General features: G+C 44.2%; 1 protein-coding gene across 2 annotated transcripts; it reads left to right on the top strand.

The window, feature by feature from the left end:
- The first annotated feature begins 2,862 nt into the window (after window positions 1-2,862).
- On the top strand, window positions 2,863-17,067 carry agfg2 (ArfGAP with FG repeats 2). Of its 2 annotated transcripts, XM_035148414.2 has the most exons (14): window positions 2,864-3,277; window positions 4,113-4,206; window positions 5,688-5,803; window positions 6,563-6,707; window positions 7,066-7,186; window positions 7,295-7,399; window positions 7,983-8,015; window positions 10,658-10,900; window positions 12,791-12,863; window positions 13,009-13,052; window positions 13,245-13,337; window positions 13,732-13,851; window positions 15,747-15,817; window positions 15,922-17,067. In XM_035148414.2, the coding sequence occupies exons 1-14, from the start codon at window positions 3,111-3,113 to the stop codon at window positions 15,967-15,969; spliced, it is 1,473 nt and encodes a 490-aa protein (XP_035004305.2). In that variant the 5' UTR covers window positions 2,864-3,110; the 3' UTR covers window positions 15,970-17,067. The 2 variants fall into 2 exon arrangements, with proteins under 2 accessions (XP_035004306.2, XP_035004305.2); XM_035148415.2 differs by lacking the exon at window positions 7,983-8,015 and having other exon boundaries at window positions 2,863-3,277.
- The last annotated feature ends 1,369 nt before the right edge of the window (window positions 17,068-18,436 follow it).

Below are 18,436 nucleotides of genomic sequence, written 5' to 3'. Positions count from 1 at the left end.
AAATATGTGTGATGTGAAAATGGGTCAAATTCAATACATACAACATTTTCAATTCACAATACGTATTACATTTTTTATCACACCACTGTTTTTCTTTCTTTCTGGCAGAGTGACGCTTCCATACTTCACAGGTGTCACAGAAAGAGACCAAACAGAGCGTTTCAGTGTGTTGAGCAACTTTAAATAAGCAACTGCACTTTGTCATCATCACCACAAACTGAAGACTGTGGTTGAGAAACCAGACGCTCTAAAGCCAGAGAGGAGCAACTGACTGCAGCTCACGTCTGACTCTTCTCTTTCTATCTATCTATCTATCTATCTATCTATCTATCTATCTATCTATCTATCTATCTATCTATCTATCTATCTGTCTCTATCTGTCTCTATCTATCTATCTATCTATCTATCTGTCTATCTATCTGTCTGTCTATCCGTCTGTCTGTCTGTTTATCTATCTATCTAGTAAACGACGGTGTGTGTGGCTCCCCCTGGTGGTCAGACCCAGTCACTGCAGTCTCACAGAGCCTGACTTTGTTTGGATTCTCTCTTCCTTCACTTCAGTTCATGTGATGTTTCAGATGATCTTTGTTTTTTATCTTTCAGAGGATGACAGTACTGTTCTGCTGCCTTCACTGACCTCACCACTGGTCACGATGTTTGTGCCAAACAGGGAAATTCTCAGACGCTGTCACGGAAAGGGCGTAGTTAGGCCTCATGTGTTGCTAGGTTGGTCCATCAAAATAAATAGTCCAGGACGAATAGCTTTCAAATGTTGCCCTCCACCGACCTCCAGTGGGAATATTACCTCCATGCTGAAGAATAACAGGGTTTTAAAAAGGAAAAGAATCATGATTTCTAGAAACAAACACTAGAGTTGGTCTCAATTAACTTTTTCAACAGCTTTAAATTTAGCAAACAAAACTTCCTCTTTACTGAGTCCCTAAAAATAATAATTCCTGGAGCGCGCCGGTGCGTCAGGAGCGCAGCGGTGCGCCAAAACAAGGAGGAGGAGGTGTGCGTAAATGGCGCACGGCCAGAGCGCAGCAGGCGCAGACGCACAGGACAGAACGTGGGTTGTGACAGAGGAAATAACACGTTGGTTCAGATGCATGCAAAACTTGTGCTGCTCGACAGGTTCTCGTTTGTCTCTTGACAGGAGATCCCCTACGCGTCTGTCCAAGCGTCAAGTCTGACAGGAGTCAAGGTGTCACATCCGGTGGTTTTTTTTTACAAAAATAACAGCAATGGGACGAGTGGGTTGATTGGAAAATGCAGAGACAAGGTTTGACTTTTATAACCAATAGCTCCTTTGAACACAGGGTTAGAGTTGATACGTTTTTACAGGGCAGTATATGGACTCGGTTTATCATTGGTTTGATAACGTTTACTGTAAAAGTGACTGTATTTGTGAGGCACTTTTCCAGTTTTACTGTATCCTACAAGTCACATTGACCCATTCATGTTTCTGTTTGCAGTCTTTAACACACACCATTCAAACACTGTTGGTGGGGTTCACTATCCAGACTCTGGGAGCTGGGAGTCAAACCATCAACCCTTTGGTTAGTGGACAATCCTCTCTACCTCCTGAGCTCCTCTTAAGTGAAGCTTAAATGAAATAAATACAGAATGTCAAATGTCCGTTATTACAAAAAGGCTGAATTAACAGGTTCCTGGTGTCACTTTAGTGTTAATATTAAAACCATTAGAAACAGATGCTGGTGATAATCCGGGGGTTTAGGGGTTAAAGTTCTGATCAAACAAGTTCAAGTCCGGCCAAAGACCTTTGCTTCATGTCATTCTTGTCCCTCTTGTTTTCTGTCATCTCTCCTCTGTCGGCCAAAACAATCAAATAATACAAAAACAGGCCAATTAGATTTCAACACAGGGTTGTTGTACAAGACAAGGCATCAAGATAAAATGCAGGAGCAACCACAAAACCCCTTTTAGACAAAAACAAGGAGACAAATGTACTTTTTATTTAGATTAACACAAAAGTTAGTGTTCCATCGCCACTGACGAGGAGCAGACTTCAATAACTTCACAAAGCATCGAACTGCAACCAGGTCCATCATTGTTTTGGATCTCCTGGAATTTTTTTTTTAGTTTTTGCTAGTTGCAGCATGTTTCTGTATTTGCATCTGTTGTGACTTTTTGCAGGCGCATGTGTTGTCAAATTGTTGAAGTTGTTTTCTTAATTTGCATGTGTTTTCTTCTATTTGCATGTGTTTTCTTAATTTGCAGTGTGTTGAGCTGTCTAGGGCCACCGTAGAATAGCTACAATGCTTGTTTCTTTCAAATACACAAATGGGTTGATGACAAACAAAGCTTTTTACAAGTTTTTATTTTCAATTTAGATGTAATACATATTTATGAGATCAGAACAATGTGTTTGAACAAATGGTTTTGTATTTATATAGCGCTTTTCTAGTCTTGATGACCACTCAAAGCTCTTTACAGTACAGTTTTACATTCACCCATTCACACACACATTCACACAGTGCATCTATTAGCAGCACTTTCTTGTTCTATGAGGGGCAATTCGGGGTTCAGCATCTTGCCCAAGGACACTTCGGCATGCAGGTGGGGAAGACTGGGGATCAAACTGCCGACCTTCAGGTTGGAGGACGACCTTTCTACCCCTCAGCCACAGCCGCCCAGTCTAAAGTCGAACTTGTTTTCAAACTGATTCAATTCTTTTTTAACAGCATTTTCCACACACGCCAGATGCCTTTTCTTATATGCAGGTGTTGTGACTTTTTACAGCTCAGGTGATGAAGTTGTTTTCTTAATCTTCTTCCCATTTCCCCTGTGTTTTCTCAAGCTGCAGCGCGCTGAGCTCTCTCGGCCGCCGTACTACTCCACCTGTTACTCGCGTTTACTCTGAAGAGGCCACTTCCGGCTCGGTGTCTGCGTGCCGCCGTGTCTCTTGACGCCTCCTCAGCCGCGCTCTCTGTGGGTGAAGCCGCAGGAGCAGCGCTTCCATAATGCGGCCGTGAGGTGAACGGAGGAGGAGGCGGAGGAGGAGGACAGCGGCGTCTGCACCGAGCCCGTGTCCGCCCACCAGGCACCGGAGAGCGGGGAGCGAGAGAGAGAGAGAGGATCCAGGCACCATGTCGAACCGAAAGCACCGGGACAACCAGGAGATCTGCGCCCGCAAGGTCCGCGAGCTGGCCCAGTCCGGAGTAAACAAACACTGCTTCGAGTGCAGCCAGCCCGGGGTGACTTACACCGACGTCACGGTGGGGAGCTTCGTGTGCACGTCGTGCTCCGGAATGCTGTGAGTAGAGATCCCCGCACAGCATCCACCGCACACTGCCCCCCACCCCGCACATTATCCACCGCATCGGCAGCAGCGTGATAGTAAGAGAAAAGTCGCGCGGGGCCTGTGATCGCATCGTGCACACACTGATTTCTAACCGTGCGCCCTCATCTGCGCCCTTTTTTTCTGCGTAAACAGGGGAGTGTTGGTGCGGCGCGACAGCAGCGGTGGATGTGTGCGCACGTTCATTTACGCAGTCTCTCTCTCTCTCTCTCTGTCAGCTACTTGCTCATTCATTTCGTCATGGTGCAGGTTTGACACTACCTCTCTCTCTCTCTCTCTCTCTCTCTCTCTCTCTCTCTCTCTCTCTCTCTCTAGGCTCCTCTCCAGTGTGGGCGTGCACATGAGTGAGTGTGTGGGTGTGTGTGTGTGTGTGCATGTTCAGCCTACAGTCCCAGCACTCCTCATCAGGAAGAAGGTCTCAGCACTGTTATTATTGCGCAATCCTGCACACCTTACAGCAGTGTCCCACTTTGTATCCCCCCCCACAGCATGGAGAACACACACATGCACGTGCACACACGCACACACACGCAGGTTGTGGTGACTGCAAACATGTGTATCTGCAGTGTGTGTGTGTGTGTGTGTGTGTGTGTGTGTGTGTGTGTGTGTGTGTGTGAGTGAGTGGCACCTTCTTCCCCTGTCACCTGTCAAACAGTTCCACCTGCTCAGTCCTCACGTCTCCTCTCAGAGACCAGGAATCACCGCACCTCCTCCTCCTCCTCTTCTTCCTCTTTTATGGTTGAATCACATGACTCTAAATCCCTCTCTCCATCTCTCCTCCGTGTCCCAGGAGAGGCCTCAACCCTCCCCACAGAGTCAAGTCCATCTCCATGACGACCTTCTCCCAACAGGAAGTGGAATTCCTGCAAAACCATGGCAACGAGGTGAGTGAGCGACATCCTTCAGGTGACAGGGGGGACTTTCTCGTGTTGTTTTGAACTTTGTAAGGTCGTCCAAGGTCACGAAGGCAAAAACACGGCGGCAGGCAGCATAAGTTTTGTGTTTCAGCTTTTTCAAACTTAGGATGTGGAACATGAAACGTCCCTCGTAGGGACCAGTTCAACCAGTCTTTGTGGGCGAGCTGTTTTTGGGAAGAATGCTGCTGCTGGGTTCGCACGGTGCCAAGAAACAAAAGGGACCAGCTCTGTTTGTCCCACCCAAACCACGATCTATTTCCTTTCTGTGTCCGTGTGTGTGTGTGTGTGTGCATGTGTGTGTGTGTGTGAGTGAGTGTTTCTATGTTGGGAAGACAGAGGTTCCCAAACTGCTTTTAAACCAGGGCACCGCTTCACAGAGAAATATCTCACTCAGTACATTTTATGGCCAAAGATCTCTAGCAAAAATGTAACTTAAGGGTTATTCACAAACATTCGTTGTATGTTTATATAAATAACAACTTAGGGTTAGTTTTCGTAACATTTAATCAGCTTATTATTTTCTCGATTGATCCTTCTGTCAAATGTAAGAAAATGGCAAAGAATTGTGTTTTTTTTAATCACATAATTGTTGGTAAATTAATATTTGTCATTATATCTGTAAAAAACAACAACAGTAATAATATATTTATTTGTGTCCGCTCTCCGGCAGATATATCTGATAAATCACAATCCAATTTTTGAAATGTCAACATCGGGCTCAACAATCCAGCATCAGTTGAGCTCCTGCTTGTGTTGCTATGACAACCAATCTGTGACAACTAGCCAGACAACCACCTTGATCCGTCATGTGACCACGTGTCACGTTTATAATATGCAAATATAAATATTTATTGTCTTTTTGATCAGTTTGACGACGTATCGTCTTTTTTGTAAAAAACGAGGCACCAGACAGCTCCCACTCACACATGGGAACCACTGGTGAGGCCAGCGCTCGCTCCTGAGCTTACATCACACACATGAAGTGTTGGAGTGTTTTCAAGATGAGTGCTGTCCATTTTTATCAGCTCGCTGTAGCCCAGGATGTGTGAGTGTGAGTGTGTGTGAGTGTGTGTGTGGATCAAGTATAATGTGAGGGTGGAGGCAGAGTGTGTCGTCCGGCTCTTTCTCCTCCTCGTCATCCTCTGAGGAGCAATTGGGGCCAGTCATGATTCACAGGCAGTAATATTTGCAGCACTCTGACTCTTGTGCTGGAGATGAATCAGTGATTAAAAAAGCCTGTTTGTGTGTTTTTGCGAGCGACTGGATGAGACTAAACGCCGAACAAAAGCAGTGATTGTCGTTTGATTTCATGCTCCAGCAATTAGACACAGACCCCCCCCCTTCTGATGCTGTGTGACTTTCAGCGAGCCGCATGATTTCTCACTTCTCCTTTCAAATGTGTGTGTGTTTGTGTGTGTTTGTGTGTTTGTGTTTGTGTGTGTGCTCAGATCGGGAGGAGGACCTGGCTGTGTGTGTTTGACCCAAAGACGGACAGCTGCTCCGACATGAAGGACTCTCAGAAGTTTAAAGAGTTCCTGCAGGACAAATATGAGAAGAAGAAATGGTGAGGATTAGTCCCATTGCTAATTCTCATTTTAAAATACTGATTCATCCTGCTAATTCTTTTTCCAGATTCATTGTTTGGTGAGTAAAAGTGTCACAACTGTACGAAAGTAAGAAAATGTTCAGTTTTCTAAAATGAAAATGAAGAAAAACAGCAAATATTCAATTTGAGAAATACATTTTTGGGATTTCCCCCCTGACTTTTGCTTCAGTGCCGCCACGAGGTGGACGTTTGACATTTTTCACTCACGTCAGCCTCTGGAATTTCTGACCTCAAAACTATCTCCAGATTGGTGAGAAGAATTCCAGGCATGTAAACAAACTGTTAACACACACCCAAGTAAAAATCCAATATTGACCCCAGAACGATCAATTCAGATAATCTAACAGGATCTACACTCCGGACATAGGGTTAGCGTTCAGTACATTTAGCTGGACGGCTACATTATTACATATTTTCAGCTCTCGAAGTGAAAATGTATAAAAGCTAAATTAGATCCAAACAAGAACTAATGATGTTTGTCCCAAATTTAGACGCCCACAGTTTGAAAATGAGGCTCCGACTCAGAAACAGTAGCTCAGGGATAATAGCTGCTTTCTGTGCGTGGTTGAAAAAAATAGTTCTGGGTTAAGCTTCAAGCTCAAGAAATATCCTTAGTCGAGATGTTTGATGAATAAAGCGTTTATTGTGTATTTTTTTTTCTTTTTTCCAGAGGCTGCTTAGTCACACAGACTCACTTCATGCTCCCATTATTCGCAGGCATTTTTCCAAGAGTAAGAACCGGAGGGATGTGGAGGGTCCGTGGAGCCCGGGGGTCCAGGCCATGCCACCCTCCCATGGTCCCCTAGCGAGCCAGGCGCCCGCTCACAACCTGCCCCCCAACGCCAGATCGGCACGGCCCCTGGTAAGAGGCTTACACGTGTTCTGCTTGTGCATGAAATGGATTGAGGGAGTGATGAAGATAAAGTTAGGGGAGTGAAAGTGGGTGAAATGAGGAAGTGACAAGTAGTTCAAAGAGCCACAAGGGAGAATAGGAGGTGAACAAATGACCTGAGTCGGATTCCACGCCGCAGCAGAGAGACAGAGACTGATGGGTGGGGACGCGACGAGCGCCCAGGTATCCTCCACATCAAAGCTGCTGCTCATGAATTATTGAGAACGCATGAAAGAGACTCACTTCTTCTTCCTTTGTCTTTTCTCTCTCTACCTCCCATCTGCTCCTCTCTCTTCCTTCCCTCCTCCTCATCCCTCGTCCCATCCAGTCCCAGGCCCAGCTGCCGCCGTGGGATCGAGTGCCCGCGATCTCGCCCGCCGACATGCGGATGGACGTGTTCACCGCTCGGCCGTCGCGCTCACAAAGCTTCAGAGACCCCACTCTGAAAGGTCGGGGGGGTTGATCTTTACAGGAGGAATAGATAGATTTGAACTAAATCTGATCGATACCTTCACCATTTTTTTTTCTCTTGTGTCTGATGTCCCTCTCTGATTCAGACCCCACCCTGTGTGGGATAGAGAGACAGCGGCCAGGCTCCCTGTCCTCAGGGCTGGGGGCTCAGAGTCACGCCCCCTCCTTCCCCGCCCTCCCACGACCATCAGGTGTGTCCCCCACTAGACGCCTTGTTTCCTTTCCTTGTCTCAATCTAACCGGAAAAGTCTGATTTTGAAAAAATGCTTCCAAATAACCCGTATTGAGAAATTCTTTATGAAATGATTTAGAAAAGGCCTGAACTGTTTATCTACTGTTTGTGGTGCATATTGAAAGTGAGACTACGACTCTATGTCCCTTTCTATTCTGTGCGATGTGCCTGTAGCGAGAACATGTAGCAGTGGACAGTGTCAGTGTGTTGTGCAGCAGAATATCTTCACTGATTCTCACCGATGAGGCTGTGCTCTCATGGCTGTCGGCTCAAAGTGTCACTTTTGGAAGGACATAGAGGGAGAAGCACTTCGGCTGCATCTTGATTATGTTTTTCCATCATATCGCTTGGGTTCAAAAAGCCGTCATCGCAGAACACTGGGTTGCTTTTCGTGTAAAACTAAATTCAACAGACTGCCGAGGTGTCCACGAGCAGGAACAACAGTTTTTTAACATGACACCAGTGAAACTTACTCCTCTTTTATTCTCTCCTCTCCTCCCTCTGTTTAACCCTCTTTCTTTCTTTCCTTCCTCTCCTCGTAGCCAGTAGCTCTTTCAAAAACCACTTCACTTTAGGTAAGACACACGGCTCCAGCCGATGCATTTGCGTGTTTGCTGAATGGCTGCGATCAATAAGCTTTTTCATTGCTGCATCATTCATAATACATGGCCAATGTGCGAGCCGGGGCTGGTGCTGACCGGGCCGTGCACGAGCGTGTGAATTAGATTATAAAGCTGCTTTCAGACATGCACTGCAAGTCCGGACATTTTAAAAATGTGAGGATGCAAATGTCCAAGCCAGTTGTTTATCTAAGGATATTTTACAGAACTCTTCCTGCCAGCCCTCCTTTTAAATAGTGGCCGTTATCGATGACATTTCTAACATGTGACGAAAAGAATACAAATATCTCCGATTGATAAAGAGGTGTCGTACACGTAGAGGTGTCGTACACGTAGAGGTGTCGTACACGAGGTTCGAGAGCTTTTGGTGATAAGAGGCAACGCTGCTGTAAAGAAACCTCTGCGATATCCGCAGTGGAATTTCTACGTCATGTCCGGACAATCTCAATCAAACGAAATATTCAGGCCCTATTTTTCGGACATTTCCCACAGTTCTTGTCTGAAAACGTCTTATTTTAAAGCAGTTTTTAGAGAAGACTCTGAACTCTATATTCATTTATCCGTCCGACTCACGGCTGGCTGGTGTCACATGCTGCCATAGGGTTGGATATTTGTCCTCATCAGTCGGCTTTCCCCTCTTCCAAGCCCAGACCTGAAGGCTGAGAGGGTCAAGGAGACTCACACACACACTGTCCCCACAGAGGAAGAAGAACAAGTTTAAAGTAACACTATTTTTAGGCCGTAGCTGCTGCTGCTGCTGCTGCTGCTGCGGCCCCCCACCCCCCACGCTAATATATCTCCCCATGTTGGCGTTGAGGCACTCGGGAACTATGTAGGGCGCAGCTGTAATCCTGCAACATACATTAACAATGTCACAAACAAGTATCGTAGTTTGTTTAGGTATCTTCGTGTACAGATCGTCTGTATCTGTAAACCCTCCTGTAGACGTATGATCACATTCCAAAAACATGCGGCCCCCGACTTTTGCAAATGCTTTATATCTTCAGATAATCTGTGTCAGCTCAAGTCTGGTCTGTGTCTCGACGGAGGACAACAAGCTGTACTTTACTTATACAACCCCATGCAAACGTTGCACTGGCATGCTTTGTGGCTAATGCTTGATGAGGGCTTGCTAGCTGGAACCATGTTTACTGTGATTTCCTGCCTTTGTTACCGTCCAACAATTGTATTTCTTTGGGTGTTTTTTGAAGAATACCCAGAGAGCTGCTGGCTTCCTGCTTGGGCTTTTGATATTTTAGTTCATGCAACCATGACAACAGCACATGCTACTTGATATGTCGAGCTAATCGTGGCAGAGTTGAGCCTCGTACAGCGTTGCCAGAAGTATCGTACCAGAAGCTTAAAATTATCGTACGTGTCCAGAGTAGTGATGGGACACTCAATGCAGATGTTTCGAATATGAGTCGAGATTCCGACACATGAGACGGCGGCGTACATACAAACGTAGGGATCCATATTCACGTTCATCACAACAACATGGATGATTTGCTGGAAAGACGTGGAAACACAGACGTGATCCATATTTTACTGTCCAGATTACATCATTTCTACATCATGCATTATTGATCGTACATCGTAGTGAGCGCAAAATTATGGTACAAATACGCTTATTATCGTACATCTGGCAACACTGGTCTCGTAGCATGAAAATGTTAACGTAGCATGAGATAAATTGCTTTATATTGCGTATGTTTTATGTGGATAAACTTAAGGCTTATGCTTCTTTTTGTATCATATTCATGAGTCGTTCTGGACTTGGCTTGTTTAAAAAATTCAATTTCTAAAATATTATTCCTTATTTGTTTCTATCTTTTAAAAAAACGTTACCTTTATTTACATTTAAGTGGAAGTACAGTTATGAACTTCCTCAGCACATGGGGTTTCCCCAGTTCCAATTTAGATTTAAATGTTACTAAAAGTAAAGACCATGTGATTTTAACAGTTACTAAGTGGACGTTGTAGGGAGATTTATTTTGTCCTTGTGAGGCTCAAAATTATTTTTCAATCTTGGACAAAACAGCTGAAATTACGGTTTGTCTGGGCCATTAAGTTGCTATTCTGGGCTTTTGACCATATTCCATGATCTTCCTGAGCAGATTGAAAACTAATTGCTGTATAAATGAGATCACTTCTCAGTCCCCGAGGAGATCTACTGGTGATGATCATGTGAAACGACTGAAAACAGCAGCTGAAGAATTATTCTCACCTCCACGACCATTTAGTATCTGTTCTGGAGCTTTCTATCACATCACATGAACTTCAGCTGAGATCGTTTTCTCAACTCTTCCAAAACAGAAGAAATTAGAAGCTTGTGTTTATCTAAAAAGGAATAATAATATAAGTTTACTATATCATTTTTTATTTGCCTGTTTGCTTGCTTTCAATAGAAATGCAGTTTGAATTAACTTAATATATAAATATGTAAAATCCTTCACAATTTTATGAATGATCTAAATAAAATTCAGTACAACTTGTAAGGTCTATAAGCGACATATTGTGTGTTGCTCTTGAACGCATCAGCAGAGCCTCTCTGCTTCAATCTGCTTCTCACTGAGTCTGTGTTTTCTCTCCCTCAGGTCGCACAGTGTCGGCCTCGGGGGCCACGGGGCCGTTCAGGGCCTTCCCCAAGTCTCTCAGCGTGGACTTTGGAGGTCTGAGTCACGCTCAGCCACAGGGTCTGCCCCAGTCGCTGTCCCAACCTCAGCAGCATCCTGCCGGTGGCAGCCAGACGACTCCGCCAGTCGGCCGCTCCGGCCAGGACAGATACGCTGCCGTGTCCCAGCTGGACATCGTCTTCTCCGACCCGCCTACGACCACAGGTTGGAAAATGTTTGGATTTGTACCTGAAGTTTCTGAATGAGATCGTTAAGTAAGAAAACATTTTGTAAATGACGGAAGGTACATTTACTCAGTTTCTGTTCTTTGTACTTGGAATTTAGAAGATTTGGGATTTTAAGACCTACCCTAAGTAGATTTTGATGTCATTCCAAAACATGAGGTACATGAGAGGGAATGAAATTAAGTACTGAGGTCCCGGTAAGCAGTATTTATTAGCAGTATTTCCATTTTAAGCCACTTTATTATTGTACTCTCCTACATTTCAAAGGAAAATACTGCACATTTTCCTCGAATACATTTATCTGAGAGTTAAATTTTACATTAATACATATAATAAGCTCACAGAAGATGATACATTGTTTCAGATTAAACTAATTGTTGTTGATACCTTGCATGTTGCTGATATTTAACATCTCACATCTTTAATTATATTATCCAGGATTTCACAAGCAAATTAAATAGAAAAGACAAAAACATTAATATAAATGAGTTTTTTCTGCCCCGTTAATCATCTCACCATCACTATAGATCAACCTCTGGACTAAACCACCAAATATTCAAAACTTTCATAAAACTGCTACACATGCATGTATTGATCAGCATTAACAAATCCATAAGGCATTAAATACTAATACATCAGTTTCAAAGGCCATTTTTCTGCAGCTGCTTTTACTTCCAGTTAGTAGAGTTGTGACTGTGGAACCTTTCTTTATAGTAGCGTAGTTTTTTATTGTTGTATTGCTATTTTTATATAAACTAACTGACCCGAGCACTTCTTCCACCGCTTGTTATACATAGACACAGAGGCAGTGGGGGAGTTTGAGTGTGCGTGTGATATAGATTGTCACGGACGGCTCAGCCCGGTTGCATAACGTCCTTACTCCAAATGCCGCGGCTGAAGTCTGCTCATTGTGTTTGCTGCACACTCATTCATGGCACCTCGTCGATTCCTGTTTTTTGTTATTATCTGATTTTGTCTCATAACAAATTTGCAGAAGTGGCACAAATATTTTTGTCACTTTAGATTTTAACACAAATATCGGCACTTTCTATTTCTTACGTTTTCAAAACTGGCTTCTTAATTTCGTTTTAATGAATTTCAAGGGAGTTATCCGTTTTTTTAGGATGTAGAAATAAAATTAAAAACAATCGAGTGGTTTAAGTTAAAATAGCCCCTGTTTTTAGAATATTGTTTTTTTTTTAATTTGAAGTATGAGTGGTTTAAGTTAAATAACCACAGTTTTTAGTATTTATATTTAATTTTATTCAAAGTAAAAATGGTTTAAGTTTAATAGTCTTTAAACTTACCCTAACGGGGTACCTAATGGGACACGATGGTTTGCACAGACACGGCCGGTAGAAATGACCTTCACAGGGCCACGTTTTGACTTTGATACTTTGAGGACATTCCACTTTTAGACTTTTACTTGAGTGAAGAGGTTGAGCCAGTATTTATACTTTTACTTTACAGTCATTTTTTTCAACACAAGTATCTGTACTACTACTACTTGAGTAAAAGCTTTTGCCACCTGAGTTCTGATAACCAAGATGCATGGGATTCATCATGTGTGAAGTCCTGAGAATGTCCTACAAGGGGCTTTGTTGTCCCCCCCCCTGCCTGGCACAGGAAAGCAGGTTATTGATTTTCTGCTCCAGCTCCCTTTGATTCATATCAAGCTTAACATGGGGAGCGTGTTTTATTCAGGCTGTTTGTTATGCTCGCTTGTTCTCAGATGACTTACACGCTTAACATCGACTGTCTGAACTCTTCGTGACATGGCCGCTCGCCGCTCGGAGATAATAGTTGCACTTGATTTCTTAAATTAATTCTCCATTTGAGTCTTGTCTGTGTGTGAAATGCTTGTTTGCAGCGCCGCCTGCTGGCCCCCCGCAGTACAGCACCATCTTCGGCAGCAGGCTCTCTTCCAGCTCCACTCCTGCCAGGTAGGAGGAGAGAAAAAAAATCCCTAATCTCGTCAAATCCGCTTGTGTTTGTGATGACGTGACAGGTGGTTAAAGCGCCTGCGTGCGGAGCCCAACAAAGGTCACAGTCTGATTGATCCTCCGTTTCTCTGCTTCTCCCCCTCAGTTCCCCCGGTGTCGATGCAGGGTCCAGCTCCCAGACCTTTGCAAGTAGGTACAGAGCACGTGGATCTGCACTGTATTTACAATCAGATCCTCAGTGTTTGAGCCCCGATTGGGATTCATCTGTGTGACTCGAGGCAGTGCTGGTTTGAATAGGCAGGAATGTTCCCTGTTAACCCCACACACTGAGAATTATCTCCCCTGACTCTCCCCCTGTGTGTGTGTGTGTGTGTTTCTCAGATTTCCCCAACCCATTCAGCGCCGGCTCCGGCTCTGCTTCCCAGCAGCCTGTTGCCCTCTCCCCCAGTAACCCCTTCAGCAACGCCTCAGGAGGTGAGGACCCGTGTTCCCACAGACGTTTCACTCGGCTGCCTCCTGCTGCTGAGGGCGGTCGAGATCGGAAAACATCAGTACACATGTTTTAGACTTTTAAGACGTAGATTTTTTTTAAATGATTGTTTCATATATTTAAATGATGACGAATATGGTAACTTGATAATCAAAACGTATGATTTCCTGTCATATTGTAGAGTTTCTGGGATTGATTTGCAAAATGGACATAATCCAGTTTCTGTATATAGAAGAAAGTCCTTTCCCACAGATTAGTTTTCAGTTTATTTGCAAAACCATTTGTCCCTCTGATGCTCACTAACAGTCGTGTTATTTTAAATTCATTCATATTAATATTCATGACTCTGTCCGACGTGTTGCCGTTTCTTCTCTCCAGGTGACTCCAGCCCGTTTGTCAGCTCGCCCACCTCCGTGTTCCCTGCGTCCGCCTCCTTCCCAACGCCCACCACCCAGAATGCATTTCCTCACGAGTCAGCCAGCAGCCAGGAAGCCAATGGTAACGTTTATTATGATTTAATTTCAACAGTGCAGCTTTTGTTTTAGGTCATGAGGTAATTTTTAATAATTAAGGAGCACATGCGTTGTTGTAAATCTCTCCTGTAACAAGGTGGAGCAGAGACGAACAGAGCAGCAGTTAATTGTGTCGTGCACATTCAGTTCCCTCGGCCCACATGGACTTAATAAGACTCTAAAGGAATATTGTTGCGGTGCAGAACACTTCTTAAATGGAACTGAGAACTTTGTCGTCTTTTCCAAACTCTGCCGCAAACAAAGTCCCCGCTTTTAGAACTCGACTGTAATCATCCGACCACAAGGAGGCACCAGAGATTGTGTTTTTTTTTTAAATACAGCCCGCAAATCAACATATGATCTGAAATACACTTGTTTCACATAACAAGAAGACTAACTTAATCTTCAAGGAGACTGTTAAAATACATCTGACTCTAACTGAGGATAATGGTGGACCTGACAACAGGCAGTTTTTAGATATGAACTCTGGAAAATGAGGAAAATTGGGTCCGCACATTTTCCAGAGTTTGACTTTCACACTTTGAGAACATTCACGTGAGGGTTGGCGCCTGGGTAGAGGAGGCAGGATTGTGTAAATCAAGCGAGCACATTGACATAAGCGCCAAAAGCTCTCGAATCTCGTCGTCTTTCCAAGTTGACGTCTTCGTCGGCGTCTTCTTCGTGTCCGCCTCTTGTTTTTCATCCTCAGATTTTTGTAATCTTATTGCTTCATTCCTGTCGCTTGTTTGACACATCATCAACACGCCCACTCGCTTGCTGTGATTTCTTTCCAGACGTTTTCCTGCTGTAATCTCACATGAGCTCACTCTGATATTTTACCAGAGAGATGACAGGAGAAGTCCTGAGAAACATCTGAAGCAACTGACTTCAGTGCAGGTCTGAAAGCAGGTTTAACAGCACATATGGTCCCAATCTGTAATTATTTTGATAATACTATTTAGGTTTAGGTTTGTAACATAAATCAGTAAACCCTCTTTCCTCGTACAGTACTAAGGGAACAGCTTGTTCAGAGCCAGAGCGGCTGTAACAGTGTCTCCTGCTCTGAAAACTGAAAGACGACAGTGTGTTCTGGTAAATGACGGCCCTCCGCCCGCTCATCCATACATTCAGTTATAACACCTGAGGAAACAGTGAAAAAGCTGCATCCCACTCTGGGGCAGCCTGTGGGACATCCACTCTGTGTGCACACGCTGCAGATCAAACACTGTGAGGCTGCGAGAAACCGACACACTGCAAATGTTTCATTATTTTCAACAGCGAGCGGCGGCGACCGCGCAGGAATACAGATTCACACAGACAGTGAGGAGCTGCTGCTGCTGCTGCTGTCAGCTGGTTTCTGGTGTCAGGGCTGAACTTTTTTAATGCGTCCACGCCGGCGATAGGTTGCATGTTCGTCCGTGTAAATGTTAATCTGAACTCGAAGATTAACTGATTAGAACTTGATGGTGGAAGGTCACTCTGAACTATGAGGAGCACCCACGGGGGAATCTCATTACATCTGGCATGAACATTACATAGTTTTGTTCAATCTCAAGAACGCCTAGAGGGAAATTTTGCTACAAACGTTCAGTTGCAGAAATTGGAGGTCAAAGGTCAAGGTTTACCTCATAAAACATTTTTTTCTGGCATTTTTAAGAACGCCTCGGGAGAGAATCCTGAGAAAAATCCCCTCAAATTTGGCACAAATGTTCACTTGGACTCATTTTTCAGATGAATGGATTAGATTTGACTGGTCAAGGTCATCGTGACCTCACTAAACATGTGTTTAGCCTCTTGAACATGATGCTTATCTCAAGTCTGATTTATTTTTAGGGAATCTCTTCAAAGTTTGACCAGTTGTTTGACTTGTGCACGTTTCAGGTTTTGCCTCCTTCCCTGCGTCCGACTCTCAACCCAAAGTCGCCCGGCCGATGTCGGTGAACCCGTTTACTGTGAGTATAGGAGTGAAGGTTGAAGTTCTCTCCTTCTCCAAACCACCAGGAGGCGTAGTAAAGGCCTCGCCGCTCGTTCTCACCCTGCCTCTCTTGCCTTCCAGGGGAATATTTATCCAAGTCGAGGGACGTCGCGGAACCCTTTCATCTGATCCTCCCCACCAGCACCCCCACTGCCTCCTCTTACTTCACCCCCACCCCACCCATCCCATCTCTGGGAACCGAGGGAGAAGTGAACTTGAGGAGTCGCTGCCATTTCAATGCCTCTGGAGTATTTTCATCCTCGGGGAGGGAGGGCGCGGCGTCCCCGCAGGACCCTGCCCTGTGCCCCCCCCCCCTTCCTCGCCGCCCTCTCTCCGTCTGTGTTTACGTGTTTGTAGAGGACAAAAAAAAAAAACAATGTGTGAATGTAATTAAGAAACCCATGTGTGTACGAGAGTGTTGGCTTGCTGTGTTTGTACAAGACAAGTGTCCGAAGGTGTTTGTGTGCCAGTATCGACGCCACCTCAGGGCTCTGTGGGAGTCACGGGGAAACGACGCCTCTATGATTTTTGCAGAAACAAACACTTACACACACACACATGCATACATATACAGTATATATATTATACACATGTTGCTGCTGCTGCTACTTTGCTTTCATCTCCTGCTAAAAAAAAAAGTGCAAAGAAACTCCTCCAGCCCGCCCCGGTGAACACGCCCACTGTTGTCTTCTGCTTTGAAGAATCTCCGAGTTCTCCGAAAAGGAAAAGCCAGTTGAGAATGGGACCCTGCATCATGAGTTCTCTACAGATGGTTCTAACAGCCTTAACAGCCTCCTGATGCATGTGAGCTAGCGTCCACAAGCTAAGACGAGCCTTTCTCCGTGGAAGGATGCGTGGAACACGTCTGCATAGGTCACCTGCATAGATCTTTCTTATTTTCTTTGGTCCATCGAAGGAGAATTTATGTTTTCCACTCTCAGGCTGCATGCGCTTCGAGGGCTAAAAAGGAGATGCTACTGAATGTAAAAGCAATTTCAGAATAACTTACATTAATGTGCACGTTTAACGTCATCGCTTCATTGACCGGACCAAAATGTTCAGTTTGCTGTTTTGGGGGTTTTAACTTTTTTTTTTCTTCGGTTGACATGGAAGTTTATTTCTCTCATTTTGCCAAGAAAAAAAGAAAAGAAAGGAGATTCATGTTACAACGTCTTTGTAATGACAAGTATCCATGTTCATAAAATTACGTCTGTTGCTTCTTAAGAATCTGGCTCTGGAGGTTTCTTCATGCATGTGTGTGTATGTGTGTTTGTACGTCTGTGGAAGCTTTTTTCCAACACTGACCTTGTGAGGACTAGTGGACCTCATGGGGACCAAGGAGGTTTTGTTTAGGCTGTCCACAAACCTGTGTGTGTCTGTGCACTTCTACTTGAGGAACAGAGACTTTTACGGAGCAAGGATATTTTTGCTGGTCCTCACTTTTTTCAAATGACTGTTTAAAGGTGAAGAATTGCTTTGAAGGTCAGTGTTAAGAGTTGAGTTTCAGTTAGGGTTGTAGTTATATGCATTTATTTGTAGGTAAAGTTTATTTAATAAAGCAATTTTCTCAGAGCAAAGTCAGACACTGCTTCATGTGAATAAAATAAAACTCCAGAAAGTAAATACCTGTGATAGAAACAGTGAAAAACATGCAACAGAAAGACAAACACATGGATGAGTGTGACTAAAGTCGTTTTCAGTCACGCTCACACAATGTAAATCTAGTTTCCCATTGTGTTGGGGCCACAACTTTGAAAGCACCTTTAGTTTTCTAGTTCAAGGTCAGCGATGTAAGCAGGGGCCTGCAGTGCTATAGTGATGGTTGAGGGTGGAGAACGGGGCCAGGGAAAGCATAGTGTCCCGACAAAGATAGAAGTGTGTGTGTGTGTGTGTGTGTGTGTGTGTTTCTGCCTAATTTGTATGTAAATGTATTAAAATAATCTCATAAATTTAAATCCAAGCATAAAATTGAATTGACTTCTTTTTAAAGGCCGTGACGTCGCCTTGCAACAGCAGGGGGCGCACTGCATCCAGTTTCCTCTGACCTCATGAGTGAGGTGACTTCTGGATGCATATTGCATAACAACATACATACTGCATCAGCGTGGAGTACAAAGATAGAAACCCCCGGCACAGCTATCAGCACCGCGACTATGAGACCCATCTGAAGCATTTATGGCTTTAAAAAAAAAAATCCAGAGTGTAACTACATCTGCAGAACGTGGATTAATAATCTGGATTACAGGCAGTTTTTTGTTTTTTTATTTCTCCCCCTGAGGGATGGAGGAGGATTCACTGCTCAGTCTAGACAGGGAGAGAACATCGTGTGTACAGACACCACGAGAGGCAGGAATAACCCTGTGTGTTCATCTATCCAATCATAACCTTAATCTGACCCTGATCAAACCTCTGCAGGAATCAATAATCACACGAGCAGCTCAGTGGTCCAATGACTTCACTGTGACCCCTTTCATTTCAAGAGAGATATTTTCCATGCAGCATCATAAAATCATAAATAAGGATACTTCACGTTGTAAATGTTTATACTGCAGATTGTGCAGGGTGATGGAAATGATTGTGTATTTGTATTAGAGTA

Source organism: Hippoglossus stenolepis, chromosome 23, assembly GCF_022539355.2.
Source record: "Hippoglossus stenolepis isolate QCI-W04-F060 chromosome 23, HSTE1.2, whole genome shotgun sequence".
Taxonomy (NCBI): Eukaryota; Metazoa; Chordata; class Actinopteri; order Pleuronectiformes; family Pleuronectidae; genus Hippoglossus; species Hippoglossus stenolepis.
The sequence above is the reverse complement of the archived record's forward strand: the minus strand, read 5'-3'. Positions and strand labels throughout refer to the sequence as shown.